Source organism: Neofelis nebulosa, chromosome X, assembly GCF_028018385.1.
Source record: "Neofelis nebulosa isolate mNeoNeb1 chromosome X, mNeoNeb1.pri, whole genome shotgun sequence".
Classification (NCBI taxonomy): Eukaryota; Metazoa; Chordata; class Mammalia; order Carnivora; family Felidae; genus Neofelis; species Neofelis nebulosa.
Window position 1 is genome coordinate 82,510,903 of NC_080800.1, and position 11,259 is coordinate 82,522,161.

Genomic DNA, 11,259 nt, shown 5'->3' on the forward strand with positions numbered 1-11,259 from the left:
CAAATATAAGATCACATTTTACATTTAGTTTTATAAGCTGCTTGTCTCAATAATAACATACCTCAAGTCAATGACTGTGAAGAAACATCAGTCTATACCACAGGAATAGTAGGTAAACTAATGCCTGATGAAGATATAAAAAAATAAATTAAAATGACTAGAAGATATAGAAAAATAAATTAAAATGACTAAAGCGTATTATGGGCCATGTACCTTTTATGTGTTGAGTCATTTTATACCCACAGTTCTATTATAAGGTAGATATGGTGTTAATCTGCATTTTATAATGAAAAACTGAGGGAGAGGGAGAATAAGAACTTAGCCCAGGATTGCACAGTTAGGGAGCAGTGCAGGCTGTGTTTATATCTAGCACCTCATGCTCTGGAGAAACGTTAAAGATTTGTTGTTAGGTGACAGAATCTGTCCGCACAAACGTGCATATTTTAGGAGCTCATTGAAAGTAGCACTCTGTGTGTTAATATATTTACACAAAATTGGTGGACCTAGTGGCAAAAAAGTGGCTTGTGACTATGGTGAGTCCACTTTCGTTACAATCATGGAGACAGAATCCATATGCAGTGGGATAATGAGTGAGTGGGAAATAAAGAATGTTAACAGGTAATACAGAAAATATTTTAAGGAACTTTGAATAGAGAAATAGAGAAATACAGAGATAATGAGAGATAGACATTGAGAGAAAGAGAGAGATTCTGTGGCTGAATGGGGATGAGGGGTCCAAAGAGAGTTTAAAATTTTTTTTTCAATGTCTTTAAAGTTGAACAAGTTTAAAAGTTAATGTGAAAGAGTTCTCTATTCTCAGATTTAATCCTTGAATTTTCCCATATATTCATGTCTCTCTTACTTCCAATATAGAGTTAATGAGCCACCTCTATTGGAATAGTATGGGTTTTAAACTCAATATATATTTAATTAGTAAATAGAATGGGTACTTGTGTGTCAAAGAAATTATAGTAATTCTTAGTTTTTTGCCTCTCAGGATGGCAGCAGACAGCTGGAATCCTGGTGTGACACGGTTGGATAATGCATGATCTGAGGAATCCACTGGTGACTGCGAGACGGGTCCAGTATTCTCCTATAAATATGTGAACATACTGAGCAGTTCAGAAGCAACAATTGAGTAAACACCACAACTTGCTGTCCTGGTGCCATCTCTCACTGAGCTCACCAGATGAGTCAAAGATCAGCCTGTCTTCCCAACATGGGGAACTGGATTAGGGTCCGTCTGCTCATGGCCATGGTGTTGATCAGTCTTCTGAGGTTCTGAATCACCCAAGAAAGTAAAGAATTTCTGTCCCCACAACATTTAACTCAAGACAAATCAGAGACATATTTGCTCCCTTTGTCTGGATGGTTGTCTTCTAATTACAAGAAAACAATGAGAAATGACTTTTAACTTCTGAATCTGCCACCAAGAGAAAAAGATGGTACCCAATTGTGTTTGTCAGGATAGGTTAATAACATAGCATACAATTCTAATTTTTCTTTGGATTAATGTATTAGCAGTTTGTATTAGCAGTTTATCTTCTTCCATAAAACAGTCCAACACCGGTATTACTTGTCAGGTGGTTGTCATGGATACCTTTCCTGTAAGTGGGGATATAGGGATCCAAGGCCTTCCACCTTGTGGCCCTGATATTCCCTTGAGGCTCAGAGTCCTATGATCAATTTTTCTGTTGGCAGAGAGTGATGGAATGGAGTGTTTCTTGGCAGGCTTTTACTGGTCAGGTGTAGAAGTGGCAAACATCACTTTTTTCCACATTCCATTGGATATAATACCATTACTCAGGGTTTTAGTTAGAATTCCAAAAGCAGAGAGGGAGGGGAGGGTGGGTGATGGATATTGAGGAGGGCACCTTTTGGGATGAGCACTGGGTGTTGTATGGAAACCAATTTGACCATAAATTTCATATTAAAATAATAATAATAACAATAATAAAAGAAACAAACGAAAAAAAAACCAAAAGCCGAACTTAGGTGCTGATTGTTTATTTGGGAGGTAATCCTAGAAAGCAACAGTGAGGTAGGAGGCAGAATGGAGTCAAGAAAGATGTAAAGCCAATATATTGGGGCATTTTTGACATTATAGCTGAAGGTAGGTAATGGGGACCAGGGCTGGCTGGGACCTCCGAGAAGCATACAGAATGACTCCCAGAATTATCTGTCCAAAGCTTGGGAGGCTGGTAGATTTATTCATCACTCCATGTTCTGTTGGTTAAGAGTTGTTCCTGGATGCATTAATTCCCATGCAATTCAGGGACAGGTTTGTGTGGGAGGTCCAAGGACTGCTTGAAGCTAATGAGAAGAATCTGAAGCAGGAAAGTGAATGAAGGTGACCTTTTTGAGGTAGGACACTGCTTCTATCAATGCGAGCTCACAGGGAACTGTACATGACAGCTGTGGATGTGTGCCAAGAAGATGCAATAGGAGGCACCAATATTGCTTGCTACACATGGACTTCACCTAATTACAAAGGGAGGGTAAGCAATGTAGTGCAACTGTGTGCTGCAGAGGAAAAGAAAATTGGAAAAAATCTAAATTTTTATAAAGTAGAATATTTAAATAAATTTAATACAATAAGATAAATACAATTTATATAAATTATGAAGCACGCTAGCTAACGGAAAGTTCTCTAAAACACGTTTTAAAGGGACAAGAATCAATTGCAGAGCAAGTCAAATAATGTAATCCTGGATTTCATGAGTGAGATCTGCATTTGGGGAACCATAATTGTATATATTTCATGACCTAGTTGAAATTATTTATCAAGTAATAGAAAATAGAAAAGTGATGAAGTCCAAGAATTAAATTAAACCCTGGGCCATCCAGTATTAGGAGGGCAAGGGATATATATATATATATATATATATATATATATATATATATTCTCTTGATAGATGATAGATAGGAAAGACTTTTGGACTGCTTCTTTTTAAAAAATATGAAATTTATTGTCAAATTGGTTTCCATACAAAACCCAGTGCTCATCCCAACAGGTGCCCTCCTAAATGTCCATCACTCACCTAACTTTACTTTTGTACATATGAGAAAATGTCCCTACATTACATGCTTACATATATATTCCCTGAAACTTGATTTCAGTAATTTAAACTACTTCAAAAAGTGTATGAGAATTCCCATTTCTTCACCCCACCTCTATACCTGTCATCAGAATATTTAATAAATCAGAATAGTTAATAAATTTAAATATTCATTTCTAACTGATAAGTGTGTTTCCATGTCTGTGATTTGTATTGAAATTGAGTCTCTCCTCTTAAAAACTGAGAACAAACTGAGGGCTGATAGGGGGTGGGAAGGAGGGAGGGTGGGTGATGGGTATTAAGGAGGGCACCTGTTGGGATGAGCACTGGGTGTTGTGTGGAAACCAATTTGACAATAAATTTCAAATATTAAAAAAAAAAGAAATTGAGTCTCTCTCTTTCTCCACACATATACACAGAGCCATTTTAAAATTTTTTCTTCCACGAATTTTTTGTTCATTTTATTGAGTTCTTTCTATACTTAATTTTTGTCAGGTAATAGGTAATAAAAGGTTATTTCAGTACTTTTTTTACTTGAATTCCTTAAATTATTAGTGAGAACTTTTCTTGTAATTATTGACCATCCATGTTTTTTTTGTGCAGTGTTTACAAATTTTGTTTATTTTGCTATTTTTCTGTAGGGTCTCTTGAGGCACTAATACCCTTCACTCACAGACAGATTTATTATTTCAACAGATATTTATTAGGTATTTATTATTTGCCAGACACTCCAGCCAAACACCGTATCCCAGATCTTTCTTCTAAGATGTAGATGTTTATATTTACTAGAAATGTCCATTTAGAGAAATAAAGGTATTAGTACCCATCCAGACATGGATGAATTGTCAAGGGAAACATACACTGGTCAAAAAACATTTATCCCTAAGTGCTGCATGACTATAGAGTAAAAAGGATGCAATGTGTAATTTGAGGAGACCACTCGCTCAGGAATAGTCTTTTTGTCATCTCTGTACTAATGGCAAGATTTTTTAAAAAATTACATGTTTCTGAGCTTTCATTTACTCATTTTCATAATGGGAATAATTGTATCTATATTTGCAAAAAAGCAAAATATTTTTTTTTATTTTTTTAAATATGAAATTTATTGTCTAATTGGTTTCCATACAACACCCAGTGCTCATCCCAACAGGTGCCCTCCTCAATACCTATCACCCACCCTCCCCTCCCTCCCACCCCCATCAACCCTCAGATTGTTCTCAGTTTTTAAGAGTCTCTTATGGTTTGGCTCCCTCCCTCTCTGACCTTTTTTTTTTTCTTCCCCTCCCCCATGGTCTTCTGTTGAGTTTCTCAGGATCCACATAAGAGTGAAACCATATGGTATCTGTCTTTCTCTATATGACTTATTTCACTTAGCATAACACTCTCCAGTTCCATCCACGTTTCTACAAAAGGCCATATTTCATTCTTTCTCATTGACATGTAGTATTCCATTGTGTATATAAACCACAATTTCTTTATCCATTCATCAGTTGATGGACATTTAGGCTCTTTCCATAATTTGGCTATTGTTGAAAGTGCTGCTATACACATTGGGGTACAAGTGCCCCTATGCATCAGCACTTCTGTATCCCTTGGGTAAATTCCTAGCAGTGATATTGCTGGGTCATAGGGTAGATCTATTTTTAATTGTTTGAGGAACCTCCACACTGTTTTCCAGAGCAGCTGCACCAGTTTGTTTTCCCACCAACAGTGCAAGAGAGTTCCTATTTCTACACATCCTCTCCAGCATCTATAGTCTCCTGATTTGTTCATTTTGGCCACTCTGACTGGTGTGAGGTGCTTTCTGAGTGTGGTTTTGATTTGTATTTCCCTGATGAGGAGCGGCGTTGAGCATCTTTTCATGTGCCTGTTGGCCATCCGGATGTCTTCTTTAGAGAAGTTTCTATTCATGTTTTCTGCCCATTTCTTCACTGGATTATTTGTTTTTCGGGTGTGGAGTTTGGTGAGCTCTTTATAGATTTTGGATACTAGCCTTTTGTCATTAAAGCAAAATATTTCATGGGTCATACACAGCATATGGTACATTTGGTACTTCACAGATGTTAGTTTCCCTCCTTTCTCACATCAATCTTTCCTTTAAAGGAGATCCCTTTGAGATAATCCAAATAGCATGATTATATTATATATTATATATTATTATAATTATAATATATAATATATAATATGTAGATTATACATATATAATACACATATATAATATACATATATACATATATATAATATACATATATTATACATAATATATATAATATGTACACATATGTATGTGTATACACATATGTATATATACATATGTGTACATATTATATATATTATATATGTATGTATATACACATATGTATGTATATACATATGTGTATGTATTATGTATATTATATGTATATATGTATGTATTATATGTATGTATATATGTATTATTATATTATATGTATATATGTGTATATTATGTATATTATATTATGTATGATCCCATGGAGTTTAACAATTTTCCAATATCTTCATTTTGAAACAATGTATTATTATTACAGACATTCACATTAAAATAAGCCAGAATGGGTTTAGTAGACCATGTTTACTTGAATTAGCTTCCCAGTGCTATTGTGATAAACATAAACTTGAAGGCCTAAAACAATACACATTTATTCTTTTCCAGCCATGGAAGCCCTAAGTCCAAAATCAGTTTTACCAGGCTGAAATCAAAGCTGTTGGAAGTTTCTAGGAGAGGCTCACTTTTGGAGTCTCTAGGGAAGAATCTATTTTTTCTTGCCTTTTCCAGTGTTTATAATTGCATTCCTTGGATCATAGCTCCTTCCTCCATCTTCAAAGCCAACAGCTTAGCATCATACTTCAGTTGTCACATTGCCACCTTCTGTAGTAAAGGTAAAATGCAGATGAAGTTGTGTTGACTTCTTATTCTATGAACACAACTTCTAATTTAGATCAAATTATTTTTCTTCTAATGTAGTTAAAGAAATCTTGAATTCCAAGTTTTTGTGTGCATGTTTAAAAACCAGAATGATAGCTGATAATATGTTGGCTCTATTAACAAAAGCATTCAGTAAACAATTATTAATAGTTTAAAATCAGCATCATCCTATGATTAAAACAGAAAATCAGTTAGTAACTCTAGTGATTTGATATTACTTTAATCAAATTTATGGAATAATAATAATAAAATATTTTTTGAAGTTCATATTCATGAAAGGGAAACATCCAGACTTTTTATGAATGGCAGTGTGAATTTAGTTAAAAAATTCAACATTGAGAATAAGTTTTTTTGTTATATGGTGATAACACGAACACACATTTTGGTTGAGCAAAACACTGTAGAAACATCAATGTTTTACTAAATTAAGAAACATGAAGAGAAAATAATTAGAATTAGTTGTGTCACATACATAATTCATTAACTGTGTAAACAAGATGTTGTATTTTGCAAATGAAAATAGAAATGGTGGTTTCCCATATTTACACATAAAAACACTCATGAACACATATACTCTGAGAGAGAGAGAGAGAGAGAGAGAGAGAGAGAGACGACACAGTAGAAGCTACAACTTGGCAATTTTCTACTTCTCTGGTTGGGTAGTGGTTTCACAAATGTGAAAGACAGAAAGGGACAAACATAGGTTACTAAAAAGAGTGTTGTGAACCAAGGGTTATGATGAGTCCATGCATCTGTGGTACATTTAAAAAATGATGAATGGTTCCTTTTTTGCTTTGTAGCTGTCTGACACTCTAAATAAGAAGAGGTCAAATATTGGAGTGCAAGTTTCAAGTATGAAGAGAAGTGAAGGGAGAAGGTGAGAAGGAAGTTGGTGAAAGCAGTTTGGGGTATACGGATTTTGAGGTTCCTCAGGACATTCAAGCAGTGGTATCCAATAGACAGTTGGCAAAGAGGGTCTAAAGCTCAGGGGAGAGGATAGCCTGGTGCTGGAGATTTGCGAATCATCTATGCTTAGAGGGAAATGAACAGAAATAACTCAGGAAGAGAGAACGTGTGGACTGAGGAGAGAGGAGGCCCAGGAACACAGCTACTCAAGGTGGCAACTCTACTTTCTGGCGGACACTACCACCAGAATTCTGGAGTCTGGCAGAGCCTGTCTTGAAAGCAGCCTGTGGGATTCAGTTGCTGAGTGCTCTCGGCAAAGTCAGGTACCCTCCCTGCGATCAGCTGTCACACCTGGCAATGACGTACATCTCAGAGGGATGCTGTGTGAGGACCTGAGATGCGCGCCAGGTAAAGCACCTGCGGTAAAGAAGCCTCTGGGCTGCCCTCTCGGTGACCCCCTTTTGCCACACTGCTCCCCACTGTCTGTGGCTGGCTGGTCCCTACGGGATGGGGATGAGGGGGCGGAGCGGGGTGGGGAACCGAGCTTGGGTGACGCGGCGCTCACGTGACCGGTCGGGCGCCGACGTGGGCAGCAGCCCCCGCGCCCGCCTGCTCACCCACCCTGCGGTCCGGTGCCTGCGCTGTTCGCTCCCGTCGCCCGCGCAGAACCAGCTCCCTGAGCTGCCCGGGCGGCGGGCGAGGGGCCGGCGGGCTTCGGCGAGCCCGAGGAGGCGCAGGCCTGGCCCGGGCCCCGCAGGTCCCGCAGGTCGGTGTGAAGGTGGGTGCTGCCGGCGGCCCCGGGCAGGGGTGGAGGTGGATGGGAGTAGGATCTGGGAGCAGCGCGGGGTGGGGAGGGGTCCGGGAGGTTGGGGAGGAGGGGGACGCGGCGGGGATGTGGGCAGGTGAGGAGGGAGCATCTTGCAGCAGGCTCTGTCGCCTCCTCGACGCCGCTCCTCTGCGCTCTCCATACATTTTTGGACCTGAAATGGGAGGGGGGCGCCCCCGCAGTGCGACAGTGAAATGTAGACAGACATATTCTAGAAATAACCCCCTCTCACACTCTGCACCTAAGTGGAAATACTGACCTCCGCAAAAAGAGGGTGAGGGCGGGCGGCTTGTCTGCAGGGGAGGGGGTCACAGAGACCCAAACAGTTTGGAAAGCATCCTGGTCTGGAGCCTGAGGCCTGGAAAGTAATGGCGGCTGGGATGCGGGGGAGGTAAGTGAGGGAAATGTTGCATGAGGAGGGCCCAGATTCAGGAAAGAAACATCAATTTGCTGAGAGCACAGGCCCTGCCCCTGTCTCCTGTCTGTCTGCAGGTCCGTGTGTCTGTCCCCAGCACTCTGCAAGACTAGAAAAATAGGAGGGGCACTGGACAGGGATGGTGGGGGTGTAGAGAGCAGAACTTGGGCAGAATTTGGTTCCCCACTGCCCATCCCCCCCACCACATATATTGCAGACACCCAGCCACGCTGAAGGATGGTACAGTAGGCGGTAGGTCCTGCCAGGGAAACGGCTGGGAGGAATGGTAGGGTAAATAATGTGCAGAAGACACATGGAGGGCTAGGATTCAGGAAAGGGACCCAGGTCTTTGTGCATCCACCAAATGCCCAGCCTCTTTCTCCTGTCTGTCTGCAGTTCTGTGTGTTTATTCTCAGCACTCTACAAGGCTAGAAAAGGAAGAGAAACCTGTCCTGAATTCCTGCAGGTCAGTGAAGTAAGGGGGTGTCTGGACAGGGACCTAGAAGGGTGGGGATTGTGGAGGGTACAGCATGGGCAGAATTTGGGGTCTAACCACCCACCTCCCAACACATTTACATTTTACCATGCTGAGCAATCAAAGAGACAATGACAGGGCCTGAGAGAAATGGTTGGTTCCTGTATGTGGGAGGAATGGTGGGAGAAGGAGCTTGGCAAAAGAGCACACTTGGAGTGCCAGGCTAGGTTAGGGGAACCCAGATAAGAGTACATAGGTGTGAATATGATCCAGACCTGCATTCTGCATTCTACTCCCAAGCCCTCAGTCTCCCTTGTCTCCTCTTCCTCCCACCCTCAGGACAGGAAAAGGAGGCAAAATCTCAACATGGAAAAACTCTGCAATGGAAATGAAGGAATACCTGAGAAGCAAGGAGAGATGGAATACAAAGAACAGCCACAGGATGTGGGAAAGCCAGAAGAAACTTGTACTCTGAAAGACAAGGAAAAGTTAGAAAATGAGGGGAAAACAAATCACAAGGGAAAGACAGAAAATGAAATTCTAAAGGACAACAAAAAGCCAGGGAGTGTGGCAAAGGCAAAAGAAGGAAAGCCAGTGAGCGAGGGAAAATCAGTCAGTGAGAGAAAGCCAGAGAGCCAAGGAAAGCCAAAAGAAGGAAAACCTGTGAGTGAGGGGAAGCCAGGGAACAAAGGACAGCCAAAAGAAGGAGAAGCAGGGAGCAAGGGAGAGCCAAAAGAGGAAAAATCAGAGAATGAGGGAAGGCCAGAGAGCCAGGAAAAGCCAAAAGAAGAAGAAAAAACAACCAGTGAACCAAAGACTACAGGAAAGCGCCCAGCTGGGGATGATGTACCCAAGAAGGCCAAAAGAAAAACCAAAAAGGGATTGGCTCAGTGCCTCAAAGAATATAAAGAGGCCATACATGATATGCATTTGAGCAATGAGGAGATGATAAGAGAATTTGATGAGATGGCCAGGGTGGAGGATGAGGTAAAGAAAACCAAGCAGAAATTGGGGGGGTTTATGTGGATGCAAAAAAGTTTACAGGACCCCTTCCACCCAAGGGGCCCAAGGGAACTCAGAGGTGGTTGCAGGGCCCCACAAAGGGGCTTTGAAGACATTCCTTTTGTGTAGTGCCCCTGGCAGGCATTTGTCAGGCCATGTGCTTTAACCTTATGCTAATAATTTGCTTTAGCTGTGGCTTTTGTTATCCGCAGCCTTCTGACCCAACTAGAGCACTCTATCAGTAGGGGATTTTCACCCATGCATTGCAAAGACATTATAATTCTTGGGAAAATAAAGCAGCTTATCATATCCTCTACAGAATTGGTCCACTTTTGTAAAAAACATAAGTTTATGTAGTATATCTGTGCACAGGAAAAATAGAAAATTTGTTCACCAAAAGGTTAATAGTTCTCTGAATTAGTATACTGTGGAGAACTTGATTTCTTTGTTTTCTTTCTACCTGTATGTTTATTTTTTTCCTAAAGAACACAGATTGCTTTTCTCATAAGGAAATGCTAAAATATAAAAAAGGAAAACAATATTGAAAAAGAAATATGAACATCCATTCAGTGAATTTATGAGGGCTAGTGGAAACACTTAAAATTTTTGTCAGAACTTAATATGTGAAACTCATATTCCCTCTAGGACTCATATTTAGAAGAATTAACCTGGCAGTTATAACAGACCCATTGTTGTAAAACACAGTCTTCTCTTTCTGAAATGGGTATAATACTAGCCTCACAATATTCCTGAGTAGAACAGATGAAGCAGTGCGTATGTGAGCTGTGTTGGTCTGGTTTCTACATTTTCCCCTATGTTAGCAGGACCAAGACCCTCATCAGACACTTAGAAGGGGGATGAGGTACAGCTCACCAATAACCAGGAATTAGTCCAGGAAGTCAAAAGATGGGTGCCACCCTATCCGGGGTACTGCTGTGTCTGCTGCACAGTGTGCCTCTTCTCATGGGTTGGGCACACTCTTGAGGTTCTCGCTGTTGCTGACAGGCTGGTGTCCTCAAGGTGACAATGTCCAGTCGATTTCCCTGGAGTCCCCAGTAAGCCCAAAACCTGCCTCACACCATATCACCTATAGAAGTGAGGATAAAGCTAGAATTATGTTTACACAAGTGGGTAACATCCCAGTGATACTTTGACACTTAATGGATATCAGATTTTTTTTTTAGCAAACCAATCCTTTCTGTGTTTGTTGTGTTGTAAATATGTTTTTGTATACGGCTGTCTCTCTACCGGATTCAAATATGGGAAGTTGAAATAAAATCTGAGTTCCACACACTGGTTTTCTCATCTGTCAGTGCCTTGTCTGCTTGATTCCTCTTTCCTTAGAGGTAATTGTCTCCTAGGAAACTCCTGCCAGGTCCTGCTTTACAAGGTTAGCACACCTACCCACACTTAAGATTTTTAGAGCATTGCTACTCAAAAGTGGTCAATGGACCAGCTGCATCAGCATCATCTTAGAGATAGAAGTGCAGAATCTCAAGCCTCCATCTTAGATGTACTGAATCAGAATCCTAATTTAACAAGATCTGCAATTGATTTCTGTATGCATTAAAGTTTGAGAAGCACTGTTCTACAAGGAGACTACTTAGCCTCCCCATCCCACCTTCACAT

General features: G+C 40.5%; 1 protein-coding gene across 1 annotated transcript; it reads left to right on the top strand.

The window, feature by feature from the left end:
- Positions 1-6,992: 6,992 nt before the first annotated feature.
- On the top strand, positions 6,993-10,923 carry TCEAL2 (transcription elongation factor A like 2). Its single transcript, XM_058713239.1, has 3 exons — positions 6,993-7,320; positions 8,550-8,619; positions 8,968-10,923. Exons 1-3 carry the CDS (start codon positions 7,310-7,312, stop codon positions 9,757-9,759), a joined length of 873 nt encoding a protein of 290 aa, XP_058569222.1. The 5' UTR covers positions 6,993-7,309; the 3' UTR covers positions 9,760-10,923.
- The last annotated feature ends 336 nt before the right edge of the window (positions 10,924-11,259 follow it).

Excerpts from the sequence above, each read along its gene's own strand:
- TCEAL2 (XM_058713239.1), top strand. Across the intron at positions 8,620-8,967 it reads CCTGTCCTGAATTCCTGCAG|GACAGGAAAAGGAGGCAAAA; the intron begins GTCAGTGAAGTA and ends TCCCACCCTCAG.